Source organism: Acomys minous (assembly GCF_964271855.1).
Source record: "Acomys minous genome assembly, chromosome: 14".
Taxonomy (NCBI): Eukaryota; Metazoa; Chordata; class Mammalia; order Rodentia; family Muridae; genus Acomys; species Acomys minous.
In genome coordinates this window covers 73,211,710-73,236,074 of record NC_140496.1, presented here as the reverse complement: position 1 = coordinate 73,236,074, position 24,365 = coordinate 73,211,710, and the positions used below count along the sequence as shown (strand labels likewise).

General features: G+C 38.1%; 1 protein-coding gene across 1 annotated transcript in view; it reads left to right on the top strand.

Annotated features, from left to right (window-relative positions):
* PLPPR4 (phospholipid phosphatase related 4) overlaps nucleotides 1-23,827 on the top strand; it is a 37,855-nt gene extending 14,028 nt beyond the window's left edge. The window contains exons 2-7 of the mRNA XM_084755393.1: nucleotides 4,992-5,177; nucleotides 10,370-10,499; nucleotides 13,704-13,899; nucleotides 15,380-15,437; nucleotides 16,149-16,322; nucleotides 19,882-23,827. Coding sequence (XP_084611519.1) covers nucleotides 4,992-5,177; nucleotides 10,370-10,499; nucleotides 13,704-13,899; nucleotides 15,380-15,437; nucleotides 16,149-16,322; nucleotides 19,882-21,210 — 2,073 coding nt within the window. The 3' untranslated portion in view covers nucleotides 21,211-23,827. The remainder of the gene's footprint in view (nucleotides 1-4,991; nucleotides 5,178-10,369; nucleotides 10,500-13,703; nucleotides 13,900-15,379; nucleotides 15,438-16,148; nucleotides 16,323-19,881) is intronic.
* Nucleotides 23,828-24,365: the final 538 nt, after the last annotated feature.

The following is a 24,365-nucleotide window of genomic DNA, read 5'->3' as shown; positions in this document are numbered from 1 at the left end:
AGAGGCAGAGACAGGCAAATCTATGTGAGTTTGAGGTCAGTTAGGTCTACAAAGCAGTTCCAGGATAGTCAATGCTACACAGAGAAACCCTGACTCAAAAAACAAAAATATAAAAATAAATAAATAAAATAATTATATTCTTCTCCTTCTTGTGGCATTACTCATAGCAAAACCAAGATAAAATTGAATTTTTTGTGCAAATGTAGTTCTTCAAAAGTGAGAATGCTTCTTACATTTAAACAATCCCATTACCATGACTGGAGCTTCCTCCTTCCTCATAATTTTTACCATCCAAGTACCACATTACAGTTTGCTTAAAGATCCAAGAAACGTCTCACTTTGAGCAGCTGTAAAACAGCTCTAGTTCTGTGTCACATAACAGCCATCTCCTATCTTGGCTGGACAGCTAGGTCTACTCTGCACCCACTAGAATTCAAGTCAAGTGAATGTAAGAGTTCCCTTCCTATGTAGTTCAAGCCGTACACTTAAACAAGTGTCTTATATCTGTTACATACAAGTACCCATTTTGCCAAGTTTTGAAGGGCATCCAAACTTTCACTCTGCTTCTACTTTAGAACGCCTGCTGTCTATCCTCAATCCCATACCCAGAGTGACCTCGGTAAGAGAGATTTTGAATTCTATTATAGGCCTGTTTCATCTCTCCAAATGTTTCCAGTTTTACCTTGTATAAAAATCGCAGCTCTTGCTCTTAACTCCAATTCTTTGCCACGTCTACCTCTCTGAAATCATCATAGGGTAACTTTTTCCAGTTGCATACAATTAGACGGCATCTAAGTTAGGTCTTGCCTAAGCTATAGAAAATCCAGGAGCTTAACTACTACTACTTTCTTCTTTAGAAAAGATCATTTTTTTTCCAAGACTCTTTCTTAATTTTTGCTCACCTTCCTTAATGAGAACAAATATGCCTTAGATTAAGATCTCTGGCTAATCAAAACCTGAGCAATGACTTGTGCGCGCATGCAAGCTCTCCACAGATATTTATGAAAGAAAACAGGAATCAAATTATCCACCAGTGCTGTTTTTGTCGCGTGACCTTTTATGAAGATGGTGCCACTGCCGTAAGAACATCTTCTAGGACTCTGAATCCACCACGGCTAGGCTATAAAATAGGCCCAAGACAGAAACCAGCACATGTTCCATCAGGTGGAGAGCAAAGTGAACACTCCCCAGTGGGAAGAAGCGAGTCCTTATTAACAGCATGTTAAAAGCAAGTACACTACTTGTCCCAGATAAGATGTCATGGTAGATTGCATAAATATGTCACCAAAACTGATGCATCTGTAGATTTGGCTTTTTTTTTTTAAACCTGACATAAGAAAAATCAGCATTATGCAGCAAATGTGATCTCTTAAAATACCTTTCTTTTTCTTAGCTTTGTGCTCCAACAGTTAACGTTTTATTTTATTTTAAATTGCTCTATCATTTTCACTGACAAGTTCCTTAGTACATGATAATTATAAGAATCAATCTGTTCTTTTTGAAAACAGCTTTTCTATACTTCAGGTAATTTCCCTCCTCTGTACTGCTGCATAAAGCTGGTTGGCTCACACTTATTTCTTAGCTATATAACAATTAAGGAACAAAAATATCTATACTTGCCTATATAGACAATTTTGTCTTCAAGATCTCATTTTAAGTACTGTCAAAGTTCATGTCCTATTATATGCATATAAAATTCAATATACGGATGCCCAAATCAGCACATCTCACGTGTTAATTTTCTTGAATTCAAAAGAAACTTCTGTTTCTAAGCACCTTAAAGATGAAAAGATACTTCTGATGACAAGTATGACAGGAAAAAACATTATGATTTAGTGCATTGCACTTGGGTGCTAAAAGACAGGAAAAAAGATGAAAAAGACAGAAACTAAATGACATTTTAAGAAAAAAATGAAGACACTAACATCAAAGGAGTAGAAAATTATTCCTAATTTTGAAAACAAGTAAAGGTATTGAAACAGGCCTCTACTGAAACACAGACAGCTTTTATACAGCTACAAAATTTGACTAATGTGGGAAGGACATTTTTTTTAAAAAGCCTAAACATTTCTAAAAGAAATTATTTAAATTCATATGTTAACTTATTGTGTGTCTGTGTCCATGTGTGTGCATCTATTTGGAAGTCATTATGATCATCAAATATTAACAGGATGGACACTGGAGATCACAAATGTGAAAAATACATACAGAAAATACAAGAAAATTTCCAGGAAAAAAAAACAAAGTGTATGGAGAAATCTGGTTAAAAGTGGAATAATTAGCATCCAAACAAATAGAAAAGATCTTTCCAATTTTATAGAAACCACACATTTAAGATAAAGTCTGTTTAGACTAATGTACATTTTAACTAATGAGTAATAAATGCAGAATAACTACAAACCTATCAGTAATCCTTTACATTGATGCTAGTCACATTTCATCATATTAACTACTTATTTCTATTTAATTTTTGAAAAGGATGATAGAACAGTGTTTAATACATAAGATTCTGGAATGAGCTTGGTTCAGAATATAACTGTGCCACTTACTGTTATGACTGCTTATCACTCGCAAAAAAAAATGAGGACAGGAATTCCCTATCTGCTGTCTTGATAATATTTAAATGAAATGAGTTTAAAAATCAATAAATTAATTTCCAAAACAGAAAATTATCTGGCATGTAGTAGTGATATACTTGCTAAATTAAAAATAAAATATTAATGTAGATTGAAATGGACATTTCAGTCACATGCACACATACCAGGAAGAGCTGTTTTATTGATCAAGATGGAAAATTACTATTCCTGTACACCAGATTAGGGAAGAGTATGAGGAAAATACCGGCTACTTAGAGCCATCAAATAATAATGGATAAGAAAACCATAAATATTCAGAGCGATGCTTGTTCTGTGAGACAACCCACTTGGAAACCAGAAAGATGAAACCAGATTAATCACCATTCATCACTAATTTTTCCAAAAAAAAAAAAAGGACTTATTAGAAATAGAAAGTGTGATTCCGTCTTGCACATTCATTTTTAAACAAATAATCAGAAGTCATTACTTGTTAATAATATTCTCATAAAAATCATTATGCTTTGTCTATATAAATATTCTGAACTCCACAAACAATAAAACCTTAAACGAAAGAAAGGGAGTCGGGAGTCCTGTGAGGGTGTTCTTTGAGGAGGCATGTGTGTCTTCTTCAATCACTCTCTGTCTATTTTTGAGATGAGTCTTCTCACTGAAAATGGACTTCAAGGATTCTGCTAGACTGTCTGGTCAGTGCGCTTTAGGAATTCTTGCCTCTCCACCTCCCAAGCTCAGGTTAAGGGTGTGCTGTGGCCAGCTCACTGCATGGATGCTGGGGTCCAGCACATATCCTCACATATGCATGATAAGCAGTTTACTGGCAAAGCCATCTCCCAACAACAAACTGAACCTTTTGTGAATGATACACAAGTTTGTATTGTTAGACTTTGACAGCTCTTCTATTGAGGAAAAAAAAAATCACACTTTCTTACTGAGAATAGGTCCCTCGCTAGGCCCCACCCACCCCTTGATAATCAAGCATATTCCATGTATTCTGTGTGACACCTAACGCCCAGTGTAGTGAGAGCCTGAATCATTGGAGGGTGGATGAAAGCATAAATTCACAAATTATACAAAACACACTGCTTTAGAAACTACATTGTAATTAATTTAAGGGTAGCCACCCCGATGGCCAGTGAAATTAAAATCTCAGACAAACAATGAATAAGGCTCAGTACATTTCTCAATCATTCCATGAGGTATTCTTATAATAATAATTAGCCATTGCAATCTGATATTCTTATTTCAATGGTTAGCATGCATTTTTTTTTGGAGACAGTGTTTCCCTGTGTAGCCTTGGCCATCCTGGACTCCCTGTATAGACCAGGCTGGCCTTGAAGTCACAGAGATCTGCCTGCCTTTTCCTCCCAGACTGCTGGGATTACAGGTGTGTGCCACCATGCCAGAAAAACATACATCTTCTTAAATTTACTAAATCTGAAAACACCAATCTACTTTAAAGTTTACACATTTATTCAGTTAGTCGTTTATTGATAAGTTTTTATTGGCCATTAAAAATTACTAAATGATGTAGTAGGTATTAAAATGCACTATTAGTAGTTTTATGCTCCAGAGACTCAGCAATAAATAATGTTGGCAGATTCCAGTGTTTATTTCAGTAATGATTTATAGATTAAAAACTAAATAAGGTAATTGTTAATTTGCTCATATATTGTTAACTTGTGAAGTACTTTTGAATCATAAGTGCTACTGAGAAAAATCAAGATAGATGATAAAGTTGTTGATGGATCAAAGGCCACCATGTCTAGAGAGTACAGGACCATACCACTAGTGATGGAGAAATGCCCTTCATGAAATGAGCTTGGGAAAGGCCATTAAAGGAAGGGGTCTTGGACCGGAGTAAATATAACTCCCACAGGGCAAGCATGAAAAACCATCTGCATGTGGTCAGCAGCAAGTTGAGGCATGGTAGAGGGTAGCAATAGGAGAGTGAAACAGAAACAAAAGCTGGATAGTGGAGAAAGTGCCATTCCACAGCATAGCACTTGGATTTTATTCATATTAGACATTTGGATTTGGTTCAGGTGAGAAAGACAACCAACAGGATGCTCAAGGTGGGAACTGAAATGAATTGGAGCATTTCCAGGAGTCTCCTTGTAACGGTGCTGGGTACAGGGAGTGGATGAGAGGATTGTTAAGTGAAGAGAAAGGTGAACACAGCAGGTAAAGGGTGACAGACTGAGAGCAGCCTGGCAAGGTAGAGGAACAGGAGACATACTGTGAATGTCAAATCCACAGCACTTTATGAAAGTATTTTATTGTGGCCCTCAGAAGGGCCACGAAAGAAGGGGGAAATTCCACCAGTTTCAGGCTTCAATGTACTGTTTCTATTTGTCCTATTTACAAAAATAGATTGTCTCCTGTGTCTTTCACCCTCAGTTGCCTATATTGGCATCATCGGTGGTTAGCCTCTACTTCCTGGAACTCACAGATGTCTTCAAACCGGTGCACTCTGGATTCAGTTGCTATGACAGGAGTCTTAGCATGCCGTACATTGAGCCAACCCAAGAGGCAATTCCATTCCTCATGTTACTTAGCTTGGCTTTTGCTGGACCTGCAATTACGGTAAGAACTGACACTCAAATTGCATTGTTCAGTCTCAGAGAACATAGGATGATCCACTTTGTGTAGTAAGCCTGCTTTAAAAAAAAAAAAAAACAAAAGCTGTACACCTAACATCTTCTGTGGTGTTTATTCGTTTACTTTGAATGTGATGTAAAATTTGTACAGTAAAGGTTTTTATACTTTCTATCAATTGCATTTGTCTTCCAGAAATGCTTTAATTTAAATTAAAATGGTTGGTCTTGACAAACGCGTTCTATTTGGGGTTTTTGCCACTGCTAAGAATGTACCTTCTGGCTGAGCCAGGCCTAGGGCTCTGGAGTGTGTGAATAAAGTTTTACTAAGGTGAAAAACAAACAAACAAACAGATAAAGAAAAGAAGAGAAGAGAAGAGAAAAAGTTGAAATATAATCCTCGTGTCTCTGGGAAGATCTTGTCTGGGATATATAATATATATATATATATATATATATATATATATATATATATATATATATTGTAATTGATTTCTTGAAATTGTTGGCATTTAAAGTTTTAAAAAATTACATGATTTCCAAAATTATCCATTTATGTTTGCACATCAGTATAAAAAGGGTTTGTAAATATACAGTTTTTTTAATGGGTACTATTATATTACTGATACACTTCTAATAGATAATTTTTGTGATTTGTTTGTTATTTAAATTCTAGAAAGTTGAAAATTAATAATATACCCAATAGATTCTCTCTTCAAAAATAATTTTAATAACATTTATAGGTTCATTTTTACTAACTCAACACTTTATGCTGATGATGAGCAATGAGGCTTACCAACTGTAAAGAGTATAAAATTCACCATCCAGGCACACATCATGCACACATACTTACTACATTCTCTCTCTCTCTCTCTCTCTCTCTCTCTCTCTCTCTCTCTCTCTCTCATGCACACAGTGGACAGATAGCCATACAGAATGAGATCCTTCAAATTCACACTAGGCATTTACATTTAAAAAAAAAATATATATATATACATAAGAGACGGAAGTAAAGGGAAAATGGGAGGGAGGGAGGAATGGGAGGATACAAGGGATGGGATAACAATTGAGATGTAATATGAATAAATTAATAAAATAAAAAAGAGTAAAAAATAACACCTTAAGAAATAAAACGTATATATAAAAACACCTCAGTAAACCTCTTTACCCTTAGAATAACCATTAGGAATAAAAGCTGTGGCACTTCGTGTTTTGTTTTTATATTTTTACTAATGCTTTTATGGACTTATCTACAACCAAAAATGGAAAGTCTATGACAGGGTTAGAACGGAAAACAAGTAGTTTATATATCCTGTTTCACAAGGAACGCAGGTTCATTGCCCTCTGCAGCCCATCCTCATGCCCTTAGCTTTCTTTGTTCTTTATTCTACGTGATATATTGTATCCATATGCACACTTGTTGACTATATGCGTGTATTACTGCCTAGATTCCTCATGCTGGGGAGAGCAAGCAGGTGTTTTTTTGTTTGTTTGTTTGTTTGTTTGTATAACATTGTTAACATTGTGCACTCTAAGTTCATTTATTTGCCTGCAAATTTTGTGACTGCATTTTTCTTTAGACCTGAATAGCATTCCATTTTATCTACACATAAATTTTCACTATCCATTCATCTGTTGGTGGACAACTAAGTTGATTCTGATTCATTTCTATAGTGAATAAAGCATCAATAAACACTGGGGTGCAAATATATCTAGGATGGGCTATGGCGTTCTCTGGGTATATCCCCAGGATATATTGGAGTCAGAAGTTAGGCCTACTTTTAATTTTTTGAGAAATCTCCCAACTGATTTCCACAATGGCTGTATTACTTTTTGCCCCCATCAAGAGTGAATAAGTCTTCCCTTCCACATCCCTTCCAACCTTTCTTGTCACATTTATTGATGATAGCCACTCTGACTAAGGAAAGGTAATATTGTAAGATAATTTTAATTTTCATGTTTATGAAAGCTGGGAATACTGAGCACTTTTAAAAATATTTATTGGTCACATGTTTCTTTTATGGAAATTATTGGTTCATTTGCCTGCTTGTTGGTTGGCAATTTTATCTCCTTAGTACTTAATTTTTAAAATGGTGGTTTTAATGTGTTTACACACACCATAGATTAACACGTTTTATGTAAATTTATTAATAAATAAGCTTACCCAAGCCTGTTGCCACTTCTTCGGCCCCACGTGACTAACCTGAAGGACAAAAGCCATGCCTCTAGGGCTGCCACGCTGGCACTGTTTACTCACACCAGAAGGCACCTTTGCTCATCTCTAGTCCTTTGACTGCACTCATGAATGTTGAACACCTGTAATCACATTGAAAGGCACACATAAGTGGAGCATTTATGAAATTCTGTGATGCACTGGCTCTTTGAGTTTCAGTACATCAGTACTTTTAAAAAGCTCCTTTATAGGCCTTCTAAATGCCATCCTTTCATGCAAACCTGAGTCTGTATTCAAAGTACCACCCCTATGGTAAATAATAATATGTTATTGATATTATAAATATATTTAATAAAATATTTGGATAAAGTAATTAAACCCTAATTTATTCACTTTGTTAATTACTGAACTCCGGTGAATTTGAGGGGGATGTAGAATTATTAATTATGTAGTTGGATGCAGAGAAAGCTTTTTACTGCATGATACTGCTTCATATAGTAGTGCCTTCCCATCATTTTGCTTAGTTGTTACACTATAGCAGGAAAAAAAATATTTGTTTTAAACCTATCACATCAGAAAAGATTTCTGTTAGAATGCTGTAAACTTATTTAAGTGATACATCTGGAATAAAATTCATAGATACTACATGGGTGTGTATGACTCTAGGAAAAAAGACTTTATATGTGATCGCTTGAATAGCTCACTTTTTATAGATGCAAACATGTTTATTTACTAAGCTATCTTACTGAGTCCCTTGAAAAATGTCTAATTGCTACCTTCTTATCACATGATGATCCCTCTCCTGACATTGTTGCATGTGCTGGGGACAGTGACCTTAGCCTTGTCCAAGCGTTCCTACTTCTCCTGACTCCCTGGCACAATACTCTGAATGCACAAGCTAGTGATGCTTCCTAGGGCTTTGGGGCTTGAAGACCTGAGAAATCCCCTCTCACTCAGCGGACCTGGGAAGCCCAGTACCACCTCCTTCCACAAGGTATAACTGTATGGCCTCCACTCTTAATGCTTCTTAAACAAAGAGAAGCAAATCAGGAACGCATTATGATTGGGGATGTTACATATCCCTTGGAGGCTTTTAAGACATTAGTGATTTTTTTTTCCTTCTTCAGTGGTTTCATAAACCTGGAGCAAACAACTCAGCGTTGAGATGAGCTTTGGCAATGCTCACATGTGAAAGATTTGTCACTCTTCTCTCTCCAAATATATATATATATAATTCTTCTAGTTTTGTTCTGATTTCATTTTTCTTTGTGCTTTTTAAAGCCTTCCCCCTAAACAAGTGCTTTTGTTGGCATGGATTCTGTGGCAAGCCCAATCATTAGAAGACCATAATTCTGTCTATATTCTTACTACAACCTTAGATGCTACCTCCTCCCTTAGCTACCTCCTTCCTTAACTGTCTCCTTAACTTCTACCTCCTTCCCTTCTCCTGAAAGTGAAAGTTGACATACTCTAATCTCTGACCGTCAAAGATGTTGATTTTCTTTTCATATTTGTAGCTGAATAAACTTATTACAAAACTGGGATCTTCCTGGAAAGTAGGAAGACCAGATATGGCTTCATTTGGTTTATATTTTAGAGCAGACTGGTGTAAGGAGAGGGGCTAACTACGCAGAATGGAGAACCTAGTGTAGTCTCATGTCTCCTTTGAAGTAGTAATGTTGGAAAATATTACTCTGAAAGTATACATAGTTAATTTACTATTAAATAATATGAGATAAATTACCATTTATCATTTCTATGCTGATTGACTTTAAAAGTTATCGTACCAGGTGATATTTGTGGTTGGCTTATTTTCAGAATTCCTTAAAGAACTTTATATACAAATTAAGAGGCATTATAGTGATATGCAGACCACATTAGCTATACAAGTAAACATTACTAAGGGAGCTATACTTTTAAGCACTTTGTAAGACAAATAATAAGATTTTAATGAGAACTTAGAAGCTTACCCAGAAACATCTACCCACAAACACTGTCTGACCCTAAGTACATCCATAACCAGTTCAGTGACATGATCTACTGTATCTGAGAGACTGTTCATCTCTTGAACCCCTACTTTCCTCAACTCTACACATTCATGGAAATCACTAACTTTCACAGAAATGTATTAGTGACAATACTCTCAAATGTTTGAAATCTTTTTGATAAATAAAAGTCATAAATTCAAATGTTGTTTGTATTACAAGTAGCAACTCAGATTTCCAGAATAGTTAGGACAGCAAAAATAATAAACATAAAGCCCATATTTTCAGGCATGATGCTTAAGATGAGGATAACTAAGACATGTGCCTTTTTCAAGTCTAAATATATTTAGTTTTAAAGTTTTAATGTAGTACTGGTAACATTAAACATTTGATTCATTTGTGGTGCATACATTTCCAGTTCCTGGCAGCTATGTGTGAGTGGTGGCTACCATATTAGCCAATAGAAGACATAGTTCTGTCACTACAGAAATGATTATGCAAAGACTATACTCAATAGTACTTTTTACCCCGACCTATCTGTGCATTTTTCCTCCTGCTGAATTAAAAATTGTTTAACTGACCAAATATCCTTGCCAAACATTCCTGACGCTAACTCTATACTTACTTGATTTCTCTAAGGCATCTTGGGATTGATGTCAAGCATCTCAAAGTCAAGGCAGTATCAGTCACTGTGTAATGGATTGAATCCCTTTATGTGATGGGCAGAAAGCTAAAAGGCTGATTGTTGCAATCAAATTGAAATTCCGAGACTTTTCACACCTTGGACCAATGCACAGGAGTAGACAAGATGCAGCCAGACCTCTTCACAGTGCCCCATTGCTCATTTTTTCACTGCTTGGTTAAATACCCAAAATAAATTGCTTGTGCTTCTGAAGTGTTGAGAAAAAAAATACCACCTTCTCTTTGTTGAATACGCGGTGTGTGAGGGGGATGGCGCACAGTTTATAAGTGTGAGTGTGCAGACGCGGCGGTGCTTGTGCTGACACCATGTGGACTTTGCAGATCATGGTGGGCGAAGGGATACTGTACTGCTGCCTCTCGAAAAGAAGAAACGGAGCTGGGTTGGAGCCCAACATCAATGCCGGGGGATGCAACTTCAACTCCTTCCTCAGAAGAGCCGTCAGATTTGTCGGTGGGTGTGAGGAGCCAGAAAGAAAGGAAATGCTTTTCTGCACAGAATTGCTGTGTCTAATTACAGATATTAAGCCCTTAAAGCTGTAATTTAGATGTGTATGTTCAGTATGTGATGAGCTTTACATTATACAGGAAACTTAAAAAAAAACAAACCATAATCTAGGCTCTCTTTCTAGAATGTGTTATTTAGAGTCACGACCCTGGTTTTGTGTGCTAGCACATCACACATTTCAGGGCATTTTGCCAAACTCTGGCTCAAAGCATAATTTACTTTAAAATAGTTTCACAAAGTGTAAGTTTTAAGTTTTTTAATTTTTCCAAAGGCAGAAGGAAAGAGTAAAGACAGAAAGAAAGAGGAGAGGCCTCCTACCTCTGCCTCCCAAGTGTTAGAATTACAGGTCTGTGGCACCATGCTGTATTTTGTTTTTTATTTTAAATGGAGAATAATTGTCAGTAGACCATCATTAATTTGTAGTGCTTCAGAAATTATTCACATTAAATGAGTCTGTTTTTAGTGGGTGATTATTATTATTTTAGTGGTTTTACCCAGAAATCACGGTGCATGGACATGTCACCATAGGCTGCTACACCATGGTTACTTTCTGTTGGTTAGAGTTTTTGGTTCGTCCCCCACTTCACCTTACATTTTTTAATGAAGTATATAAGAATATTACAGGCCAAACTAACCAATATCTGAATCATACCAATTCCTAAATCACAATTAGCATGGGACCATTTTAATGCAGTTTAAGCTACAAACTTTTCCCCCTGATGTAAGCTGTCTTCTACAATATCACACTCCAACCTAAATGTTTTTACATTATATTCATTATATTTTGACATTATATTTATTTATTAACAAGTTTATTTATTTACCAATATTTTTATATTACATTTATTATTATATTCTATTAATTATATTAATATAGTATATTGCTTCCTTATATTATTTTTATCTTATATGCTATAGCATGTCAGCATAAGGAAATTGGTAGTTTCATGTAATACATGTAATATCTCATAAATGCTTAAATTAGATCTCTCCCATGATAAAAAAAAATACTGGTTCTGAATCATTCACCAAATTCTGCTCTTTGAAGTTGTCTTCTTCCCATTATAGTGATATGGTTTAAAAAAAAAAAAAAAAGAAATCATCCGTTCCTTTAGCATCATTTGAGGCAAAGGAACGGAACTCCAAGACCCAAAGCTGAACTTAGAGACATGTTTCCATAATAGAATATACTGCTGTGGACATAGAAGTGTTTACTCTGAAATGTCAGCAACGTCATCCTCCTTGGGTCTGGGGAGTCTCATTTTTCAAAGATAAAAAGGCCTTTTCCCTTTTTATTCTGTCTTATCTAGCCCATGCAAATCTCGGGCCATACTGCCTGCTCTCTGTGTTCAACACACAGTGACCTATGGTACACAGTCTTAAGGCTGAATCCTAGGGGAGCTGGAGAGATGCCTCAGTGCCTACTAATGCTTGCTGCTCCTCCGCAGGACTGGAGTTCAGTTCTGAGCACCCAGGGCAGGTAGTTTTCACCTGCCTGTAACCCCAGCTCCAGGGGACCTGACACCTCCCCTGCTCTCCATGGGCGTCCTCCTCACACTATTGTGCATCCTCTCATACCTACACATAAATTTACAAAAGGAATAGTCCTTATTCACGCTTCTAGGAACTGGAATGCAGAGATAAGCGTTCTGTGTCATACACCCCCGGTGTCGCTGGAAAAGGAACCGGGACTGTGATGATTAGAAGTCAATTACCAGAGAAGAAAAACGGCAGGTAATGTTCGCACTCCAGGACTCCTGGTCTGGGAGTGATGAATGTGCACCTCTCAGAATGACTGCTGGGAGCGACTCATGAATCAGCAATCCAGCAAGTGAGTCAGAATAAGTGCAGGGACCCAGGACAGCCTGGGAGGAGCGGGCAAGTTCCAGAGCATCTGTACCTTAGAAGGAACTACTGGCACGGTGAGCCAAGCAAGTAAGTTCAAACAGGCATGGAGCTTGAGGCTTCATAATATAAGATTGGTCCCAGAAGATAAACTTGGACTTTTAGCAGGAGATAGAAGAACATCATCACCAAATAAGTCAGTTTCCACAGTTACACAGGCTGCAACTGCTGCTGGTTATTAAGACAAAGCCCTGCCTTCCTCCTTCTCACATAATTAGCATTCTTAGCAGGACTGTGCTTTACAGAGAATGTGAATTCTGTAGGGTTTGGTAACTGTACCTAGAGTTATAGACCACGGTGAGAAAAGAGTCCTGACCACACAGACATGCTCAGAACTTTTACATTATTTTTTAAATTTGCTGTGTACATCTTATTACAAACTTAAATTAGTTTCATCTTATTTGCCCTTTGGCAGCTCTATACATATATTTAGTGCTTACTGACTACTCTCACTGCCTGATTCACTTCTATCTCCTCCCATCCTTGTCAACTCCTCCCCTTCCCTAGCAGTTCTTTTCCACCTTACTGAACCATTTAGCTCCTGATGGATCTGGGGAAGGGATAGTCACTGTCTTAGTTGCAATTCCACCAGGCTCTGATGAACAGTTCAAAGGCCATGATCACAGACAGATGGCCTGACTAAGTTCGGCTGATCACCACACAGAAAGATATGACTCTAAAAGAATTTTTAATTCTACTGCATTTCTCATATTCTATCCCTCTCTAAGCATCCCTCAACTTGCCCCAGGTAGATGACACGTGGCCCATGGAAAATCACGTTGGGTTGACCTTGAACCCTGGAGACACACCTCACCAGTTAAAGACACGCACCGCTCTTGCAACAGAACCCAGGTTGTTTTTAGCCATTCACAACTGCCTGCAACTCCAGCTCTCAACATCTGACACTTTTCCTCTGTACTTTGCGGGCACCTGCACTCACAGGTGCACAGACCTACACACAGACTCACTTAATTGAAAATGAATATTCGTATATAAAGGATTCACCCCAATTACCAAGAGTGGCGTTAGTATACTCACTGCTTGGGGAATTCTCAGTACACTGTGTGGCCTTTAAGTAACAACTTAGAAGTTTAGAAAATTTCTATATTTTCTCTCAAAATTATCTTGGAGAAATGATAGCATTTTATAAGGTCAACATATCGGTGTGCAATAAAGATGTTAGCACTCATAGAAACTCATCTTTGGCCATCGACGTGGTAACGGTGTTCTCCGTTTTGCTTCTAGGTGTCCATGTGTTTGGACTGTGCTCCACGGCCCTGATTACAGATGTCATACAGCTGTCCACAGGCTATCAGGCGCCATACTTTCTGACTGTGTGCAAGCCAAACTACACCTCTCTCAATGTATCCTGCAAAGAAAATTCCTACATCGTGGAAGATATTTGTTCAGGATCGGACCTTACCGTTATCAACAGTGGCAGGTTGAAAAATATTTGTACTATGCTGTCATTGTACCCATCTAGGCATGCTGTTTTCAGTCACGGTGATTTTTAATCTCCTCATATTTTCACTGCAACAAGCTCTCCAGTGACTATAGCACAGAGATCTGCTAGTGACTTGTTCCAAGTCCTTCTCTTGAAGTCTCCAATTTCAGTTTCATATTCTTGCTATGAGCCCATCTTTCACTGAATTCATATTATGTGTTCTACCACAGTAGGTTTATGGTATTAATGATCCATTATAGCCAACAGATGATATGTGTATTGGACTCATGTCAAATACCAAAACTCTGTGTTATATCTCTTCTTTATGCTTTATTTGAAATTTAAATTTAAATAATTAATTAAATGTAAATTTTGCTTTTCTCGGTTTTACAAAGGAGTAACACCTGCAGTAACATCTCTTTTCCTTGAATGAACACAGAAATGTTAAACAGCTTCTGACTTTACATTTCAGAAAGTTAAGAACATGTAAACCCAAGAAACTACTAATACATTAAACTTTTTCAATCATCAAAATAAAATAAACTTATAAGACAGGAAAGAATTTCTGAGAAGCTCAAAAGAAATGAGTAAAGAGACACAGAGCACTAAATATGAAAATTTGGATTATTTAGTGACTTCTCAAGGAAGCAAATTCCTATGGACCATTCAGTAATTTTGAATCTACTCTGAAGAACTGTGTTCCGTATTGTTTCTCATTTCCTACATTTTCTTATTTGTGATGAATAGCAAGTATCAAATAATTAGAAAAGAAATAGTTCAAATCTCCTTTATTTTCATGTTTTTACTCAATTGAAAGAAACTTCTCATCCTTTTTCTGTGTGTCCTTTCCTGTATGTGTTACCCTGACCAGTGCTCTAAATGAATCTTGATCCTTAAGTTGTTTAACTTAAGAAAATTCTCTGTTGTTTTAGAGATAACAGTCATGTGTATGTGGGCTAAGCAGAGAAACAGTTTGTTTTAAAATGGGCTTTTTAAAAATACATTTTAGAGTATGAAAAATACATTAAGATCTATTGGTTTGGGAAATACTTTTGTTATTTAATGTAATGAAACTATCTTGGAACATAAAAGAAAAAGTTTAAAATAGCAAAGCCCTGCATTTTATTAACTTTTACAGTGAAATGATATAATTGTAACCAAAGAGTAGTTATGTTTCCCAAGCCAGTTCAGAGTTCACCTCACTTGTTCCTTTGCTAACCTGATACTTATTTTCTACGTGGTTTCATTTTAGTTTTCACTAAAAAGTACATCACTAACACTATTTAATGCTAATGGTGACCAGCAGTCCTCCTGAGGGTGGGAAAACACTCCACTTTTCTCAGTAAACTAAACATAAATTAAGGTCGTTGCTAATTGCTTTGAGGCTTTGAGTTGAACATCTTACCCAGAGTTCTTTAGAGATTGCTGGCAGCACATTTAAACTAAAATGCATAACCTGGCTGTCTTCCTTCGGCAGAAAGTCGTTTCCGTCCCAACATGCAACCCTCGCTGCCTTTGCTGCTGTGTATGTGTCTGTAAGTATGGGTTCCTCGTTGTTAAGTTATGACCTATAAGAAAAGCTGAGTGTTTTTGCCAGGTGACTAATTAGATTATAATTTAGTTCTGCCTCCATTTAATACCATAGCATCTAAAGCAATTATCAGATGCTACTGTAAAAAAAATGTATAATCAAAGGATTTTTCCTATAGAGAGTATTCATACTTGTTTAACCTTGGACCATTTCAATGCAATACTTAGAAGGAGGATATTTATGAAATACATAAATACAACAAAAACGAAAATGAAAAGATTTTTATTAAATATATAAAAAAGGAACACAGCTTTTCATATTTATGTGACAATGGTGAGTTCTAGGTTGTTGTCAATTAGATGAGTGTTAGACAAGAAAGAACCTTGTGTTTGATTGACACTATAGTCTTCTGAGTAGTATATTGTGAGACAAATGAACTGAATCTGGGATACAGAAGAGGAAGACTAGGATTCTCTGGCCGAGTCTACATTGCTTCAATGTTTTTCTAACTTTCCCGTAGTTTTGCTGACTATTTTGTGAATGTCATCATGCATTTCCCTCCTTGGCAGGCTGAAAACTTAGCCATGACCAGGGGAATGGGTGAGCGTTATCCCAGTGTATCAGTCAGACTTTTGTGTTGACCTTGTTGTTTGCTTAGACTTTTCCAATATCATGGCCTTTCTGGCATACTTAACCCACTTCTTTCATTTTAAAGATGTACTTCAATTCCACGCTAACCGATTCCTCTAAGCTCCTGAAGCCTCTCTTGGTCTTCACATTTATCATCTGTGGAATCATCTGCGGGCTAACACGGATAACTCAATATAAGAACCACCCAGTCGATGTCTATTGTGGCTTTTTAATAGGAGGAGGAATCGCGCTGTATTTGGTAAATAACATTACTATTATTTGGTGAAGTACAGTTTAAGATGGAAAGGCTTGCATAGAATATTGTGTACAATAAGTTATTCATAATGTATTTTATATTCATGAGATAATCTTAGGGTGCATCTTCATTCTGAGCCAAATTACACTCTACTTCCAATAAAACGATTTAATGAGTTCTTCTTACGAGCCAAAATTGATTTGAGAATTATTGTACTTCATTTTTAAAGAGAGCCCAGAGAGAGAGAGAGAGAGAGAGAGAGAGAGAGAGAGAGAGAGAGAGATGCCATGCATATTGCAATTGTACACATAAGGAAAGCAGGCATAAGCAAAAGCAGGGGAGTGGAGGGTTAGTGAAAGTTGCTATAATTTTCCCAACAACACAAATGCAGCACTTTCCTGGATGGAGCCACTTTCCACCTAACAGTGAAGTTTTTAAAAAAATCTCTCACACACGCTAAATATCTTCAAGATAAGTATTTGCATTATAAGGAAGTCTTTAGCACCTAGTGACCTCAGTCATGCATGCGTTCTTTCATTCAGCTTATTTATTCATTATCTACCCATTGTCATGAACCAGAAAACAAAGGGAGATGAGATGCATCCCTCAGACAAGCATTGGCATACAGGATTACAACATGTTTAGTGATGGAAGGTGGGTCCTTGCAAATAGGAAGCTGCCAAAGGAGCATCAAGATCCTAGAAACGATGTGTTTTTTTTTTTAAATAGTTTAAGAGTAAGAGAGTAGAAAGCGCATTCAAAGGGAAGAAATTATCATGCAAAGAGATAAACATGTGAAAGAGCAGTTGGACAGAAACAGAAGTATCAGAATGAGAAATGACAGCGAAATTTGTAGTTTGGAGAACTGGATTGAGGGTGAAAACATTAGTAGACAAAGTAAATAATCAAGTTCATATGCTGCTGGAAAGGCATGTAGCAGTTCATGATGAATCAAAGGTACTGAAATAGTAATGTCTGAAGGACAGAAGAGCCATGAGTACTTTGGAAGGCAGTGAAATTACTTATAGAAGTGCCATTGTGAGTTTTTCAAGGCATGTAAAATTGCCAGGTCACAGAGTGAAAAAGAGCCAAGGATAAGCAATATGCAGATGAGAGACAGGAACCAGACACGAAAAGGAAACTAAGAGGGGCTGACAGAAATAAATAAAAGTCAGTTGTTCATAGCCACAGTTCTCAGTCATGTGATCTTGGTGCTTGTAAGAATGAAATTGCCAAAAGTGAGGCACCAGAGTATGTGAGAAAGTAATATCCCACTCTCCACTCTACTGTGGAGAGTGTTCTGTCCATTGGCTAGATCTGGGTAGGGGTTTAAGGTTTACCGCCTGTATTGTCCTTGGCTGGTGCCTTAGTTTGAGCGGGACCCCTGGACCCAAATCTGCCTATCATAATGTTCTACTTGTAGGCTTCTAGGACCCTCTGGATCCTTCTACTTTGCCATTCTCCCATGCTTCTCTCATCTAGAGTCCCACTAGAATGTCCTCCCCTCTGTCTCAGTTTCCTGGTAAGTGAAGGCTTTCGTGGGACATGGTGCCTCACCTTTGACCATGTCCCCTGAAGGGGGAGACCTGGTGGCACTCAGAGGAAGGACAGCAGGTTACCAAGAAGAGACTTGATACCCTATGAACATATAGAGGGGGAGGTAATCCCCCTCAGGAACAGTCATAGGAGAGGGGAATAAGGGGAAAATGGGAGGGAGGGAAGAATGGGAGGATACAAGGGATGGGATAACCATTGAGATGTAACAAGAATAAATTAATAAAGGAGAAAAAAAAGAAAAAAAGAAGTGAAGAAATAAAAAAAGAATGAAATTGCACACACACATACACAAAAAATTAAAAAGAAGCATTTCTGAAGTGTGCAATGATTTCTTCTTTATAAACAAGCAGATCTAATGGTTAAACTTTAAGTTTTACTGTTACACACTTCCTTCATCAGAGAAGGAAATGATCACATTAACGTCATATGCTAGGGTGGCTATGGGAGTGATGGCTGGCAATGAGGGTGCTACAAATGGAAGGGAAAGAGATTTCCACTCCTCAGTCTGTGCATTTCCTTTGCACTCCTGTGAGACCATGGTGCCCTGACATCCACATGAGCTGCTCAACAAACCCAAAGCTTAATTGATTAATTAACTTGCTTCATATTCCTTTAAAAATAAGGATTAAATAACTGTATTACCATTTTGAGCACTGAATACTATACAATAGTGTCAGAACTTGATGTTAAATGGCAGATTTCCCTAAACATACAAAAGTAGTGCAATTATTAATAGAGACTTAGGAAGACTTGGTGGCAAGATCATAGGTATATAGTATTTCAAAGAAGACACTAACTAATATTTAGAAAAGCCAGAGTGATGTTCACTTCTGTAATCTTAAGAGATTGAAGCAGGGAAACTGCAATTTTAAGGTCAGACTAATCTACTTGAAAAAAAAAACTTTCTAAAAAAATCAATCTAAATATGATGCCTGAAATCCTAGCACTTGAGAGCAGAAGCAGGAGCAAGTTTGGGGCCAGCTTGATCTACATAACAAATTGTAAGTCAACCAGGTTGCCATAGTGAGTTCCTTTCTCAAAACAGAGAGAAAAGGGGGAAGGGAAGAAGGAAGGAAGGGAGGGAGGGACAGGGAGTAATGGAAGGTTTTATTCTATTTAGAACATTATCCCCCCTAAGCATATGCTTCTCCTCAATGTGAAGCATTCTATAAAACACTAAAACCAGGAAACTGCATTGCTTAGACTTAAAAAGTGGACCCAGCCACCTTCAATTGATATTATCTCCCAGGCAGACACTTGTTTCATAATCTTATCTCTGAAAATCCAGCAGGTGTTAGGTCTCCTGTAATCAGGATAACAGTTTTTAAACTGAAATTTAACCTTTTCCGAATCTTAAAAAAATAAAATAAAACTAATGAACTAAATATGAACACAACATTAAATAAAGTTTGGCAAACATTTGGTATGAAACAGCAGTTTATTCCAATTTTCCCCCTTGAAGGTCAAGTTTAAAGGAGAGAGGCGAGGCTAAAGTCAGTGTGATTTGCAACAATGTATATGTCCCTGCCCTGGTTTCCAAACTCGTTGGTGTTTGTATAAATGAGCCATTGTTCTGTTTCCCTGCAAATCCTCTGTTTGCCATCAGAAGGTATGATTGAAAACGGAAGGGAACACAAGGCATTGGAGCTTCTTGGCTTGTCACTCAAAAAGAAGCGCCTGGGTCCAGAAAACAAATAGCTTCGAAACACAGAAAAATGTTCTTATTTCTCTCATTGTCTATCTTTTCTTTTCAAAACACTCAGAGAGTGTGACAACAACATCTGCTCTGACTGAAAAGAATCGTCCCGATTTCTGAGCAATTAGTTCAGTGATCTAGACAGTTACAAGCTACCCCCTTGAGAAATTGTACTTTTCATTGTTTTATTGGTCTATGGCTTATGCTCAGTGCCTACCTCAGTTGTGTGCTCCCTTGGGCAGTCTCAGGCAAGCGTGATTAATAGCGCCTTCTAGTGTGTGATGCCTGTTGTTTCCCCTCAAACACCAGGGCCTGTATGCTGTGGGGAATTTTCTGCCTAGTGAAGACAGTATGCTTCAGCACAGAGACGCCCTCAGGTCACTGACAGACCTCAATCAAGACCCCAGCAGGGTTTTATCAGCTAAAAATGGAAGCAGCAGTGATGGAATTGCTCACACGGAGGGCATCCTCAACCGAAACCACAGGGATGCAAGCTCCTTAACAAATCTCAAGAGGGCCAACGCTGATGTAGAAATCATCACTCCTAGGAGCCCCATGGGGAAGGAGAGCATGGTGACCTTCAGCAACACGCTGCCCAGAGCCAATACCCCCTCTGTGGAAGACCCGGTAAGAAGAAACGCGAGCATCCATGCCTCTATGGATTCTGCCCGGTCCAAGCAGCTTCTTACCCAGTGGAAGAGCAAGAATGAGAGTCGCAAGATGTCCCTGCAAGTTATGGACACTGAGCCCGAAGGGCAGTCACCACCCAGGTCCATAGAAATGAGGTCCAGCTCGGAGCCCGCAAGGGTCGGAGTAAATGGAGACCACCACGTCCCTGGCAATCAGTACCTCAAGATCCAGCCTGGCACAGTTCCCGGCTGCAACAATAGCATTCCTGGAGGCCCACGTGTGTCCATCCAGTCCCGCCCTGGCTCCTCCCAACTGGTGCACATCCCTGAGGAGACCCAGGAAAACATAAGCACTTCGCCCAAGAGCAGCTCTGCACGGGCCAAGTGGCTGAAAGCAGCAGAGAAGACAGTGGCCTGTAACAGGAGCAACAACCAGCCGCGCATCATGCAAGTCATCGCCATGTCCAAGCAACAGGGCGTGCTGCAGAGCAGCCCCAAGAATGCTGAGGGTAGCACAGTCACCTGCACAGGTTCCATCCGCTACAAAACCCTGACAGATCACGAGCCTGGGGGCATCGTGCGAGTGGAAGCCCACCCCGAGAACAACAGGCCCATCATCCAGATCCCATCAACGGAAGGTGAAGGCAGTGGCTCCTGGAAGTGGAAGGCTCCAGAGAAAGGCAGCCTGCGCCAAACCTATGAGCTCAACGACCTCAACAGGGACTCAGAAAGCTGCGAGTCCCTCAAAGACAGCTTTGGTTCTGGAGATCGCAAGAGAAGCAACATCGACAGCAACGAGCACCACCACCACGGCATCACCACCATCCGAGTGACCCCGGTGGAGGGCAGCGAGATAGGCTCAGAGACGCTGTCTGTGTCCTCCTCACGCGACTCTACCCTGCGCAGAAAGGGTAACATTATCTTGATCCCCGAAAGAAGCAACAGCCCTGAAAACACCAGAAACATCTTCTACAAAGGAACCTCTCCCACGCGGGCTTATAAGGATTGAGCAATGGCCCTTCTTGTCATCATTTCGGTGACACTTGCCCCACCCCCACCCCACCCCAAGACTACACATTTATTCTACCTGGTTTGTTTTATTTTGTTTTGTTTTGTTTGGCTTTTTATTTCCCCTGGAGGACTTGGAACGCCTTGCCCAAATAGATTGTTCACTATCAGCCTGGAACTCTCACTGAACTACCACAGAAGTTGTGGCTGTTTTACACCAAGGGAAAGAAAAAGCACAAAGCAAGATCCAAGCTAATCTCATCATCCGAACAGTTAGTTCCTTAAGAGCTGTCACTGAGGCTTTGCAGCGGGCACTACTAAGACAACGTGGTCTCCTTCAATGTATAGTATTAACTTTATGAATGTGCCAACTTTGGAGATTTTTTTTTTCTCATTATAATTCGCTGTGGGAACCCAATACACACAGGTGTCTCCGACAGCAGAGGCCATGCAGTATTATATATTATTCATTTTTGCAGACTCTGCACCAGAATCGCAGACTGGGCGGTGCTGACTATAATAGTACATATACCATGTAAACTCTCGAACTCTATTTAGCTGTGAAATAGTGGTGTGCAACCCCCTCATCAGAGAAATGCTACCTTTTTCAGAAGATGCTGGCTACTTTGTGTTAGAATAGGCCATCTGTAGCTTCCCGGTAGTGGCTCTCTCACAGTCAAAAACAAAAAAAAAAAGTTGGAAAGAGTTCTGAGCATTTCTTTTTTTAAAAAAATGCTTTTTTAAACATCTGAAAGTTTGTAGGAATGTTTTCAGTGAAAGGGGATAAGTAGTTCCCTGATTCATTTTTTTCAGCTTTTTATTTAAGTGTTGGTAATGCTGGTTTCTGCTATTTTTAGTAAGTGCATTTGCATACTTAAAGCATTGTTTTAGAGAACATGTTGAAATTACTGTGGTTATATTTTCCATTTTTATCGCTTCTCCTTAGTTTATTAAGTTTTTGAGGTTATACATATGTTCTTCTATTTTAAGAAAGCAAAAGTGACTGTTCGCGGTCCTTGTGCAAAATACACTGCTGTGAAGTCATAAACCTGAGCCAACAGTTGAACTGGGCGTTCCATTGCCAGACATACTGGTCAAGTTCAAGAGGTCTCCAACCCTATGGCATAGGTTACCACATCAGTAAGTAATCCCAAGCCTTCATTTTGTTCCAGGGCGCTTCATTTTTGCATTATCTTGATGATCAATAAACTGGAACCACGATGGGGTGAGCTTCACTCTCTTCCCTGACATTCTTTTAACTGAGCGACTAACAGTAAGAGTCTAGGAAACGGCTGATTGATAAATAGAAGTGTCTCACCGTATAAATTGAAAAAGCATATCTTCAGAATATCAGAGTAGGTGCAGCTTTTGTGCTCAGAGTATGGCAGTTTTGGCTGCCTGTCTTGAATCTAACACCCTGAGCCTAAGTCAAAGGAAACCATAGTATTGATAGCAAGAAGACAACAACAAAATATTTTGAAGTGTTTTTTTTTCCAAGTTAGATATTTAAAGTGTGGAGAAATATTTAGTTCTTGAAATTTGGTATTAAACCATTTTTATGCCATGTCTTGAGAATTATAATGCACACTTGGTGATTGCCAAGAGGGAGAAAAAAAGTAAACAGCAGAGGTAGTTGATCTGAGCTCAGCGCAGTTTTCAATGAGAACAACAGCTGTCCAGCAAGGAATCATATCACCCATTATCAGCTTCCACATTCAAAGGGCAGGGTTTTTTTTTTTTTTTTTTAGAAAACTCAACCTCCTAAGGCGTTAGGAATTTAGCTGAAACCAGCAGAATTGAAAACTCTGGCAATAAAATACAGACTCAACCATAATCCTTCTGGCAATTTCCTTCTCAGAGAAGGAGGTGGGAGTTCAATGTTGCCTTCCCCACTCCTTATGTCACCACTGTCACGATGTCCCTGCTGGCCTGGCCAGTTCCTAGAGGGCAGGGTGGACTGGTTTTAGTACTCTGAAGAAAAACCAAGCTGCAGTATTTGAGGTGCAGTACGTTATTTCCTAATCTTTCCTATTTCTTAACGAAAAGATTTTAAAGTACTTCTCTAGTCATTGAATTTTTGTTCTTTACATACTATTGATATATTCTTTTTCTACTCAAAGTGCCAAAGGCTACAGTTTTTAATGACTTAACAAATTGTACCACATTGTTAAGGAAATATAACGATAGACACTAGAATTCAGACCTCTGCATGTATATTTGATAACACATCTTTTGTAAAAAATAAATAATTACAAAAAATTTGTTTACATTCCACTGGTACCTTAATTTAGACAAATCAGACTAACAGGTGGTATTATCTCCTCAGTGTTCTATTTATTTTACTTGCTAATGAGAGCACTTCTTCTTTTGTTAGGCTGTGCTTTATTGACAAAACCAAGTATTGATAAAGAGAGTTAATTATCTTTTTAAAGTAAATAAAATTATGAATATATAATATATATAAAGTATTGTGTTTAATAAAATGTTATGCAATGTTTTCCAAACTGATAAAGTTTGTAAAGTGCTATAAATGTATTTTGTTAAGTACAGATCAAAGCTATCGTGTGAGTATATTGTGCTAACATCATAGAAATAAAGATTAGATTTCTTCATCAAAATTGGAATATTTGGGTTTTTATTTCAGACAGAACATGAATTGATAATAACTTTGGGGGAAAAGGCTAATAAAAAGTATAAATATGAGTTGGTTAAACTCATAGTTGATGAGAAGAAAGAGTATTGCATGAAGGAAATTTTGTCAAGCTACGTTTCCTTGTTTGGAAATTTTATTTCCAAAGCCTAGAGATGTTTTCAGTGGATAACAACATTCCTTTCTTTTCTACGGAACCTGAGTTCGGTTTCCAGCACTCACATCAAATGGCTCTCAACTACCTATAACTGGACTCTCTAATCTGGCCTCTGTGAGCACCTTCACACATATGGCAAACACATGCATTCATACCATAAATTAAAAATAGACCTTTTAAAAAATAATTCTTATCTTTTGCCTATTATGGTAGGTCTTTTATACTTAGGCATACTTTCCACATTCCAATACTATAACATAAGAAATGAAATATGAAAGTCAAGTAGACTTAATGTCTAAAAGTAGCCATTGTATCCTTCTCAACGATTGCCTTTCACGACATTGTGGGC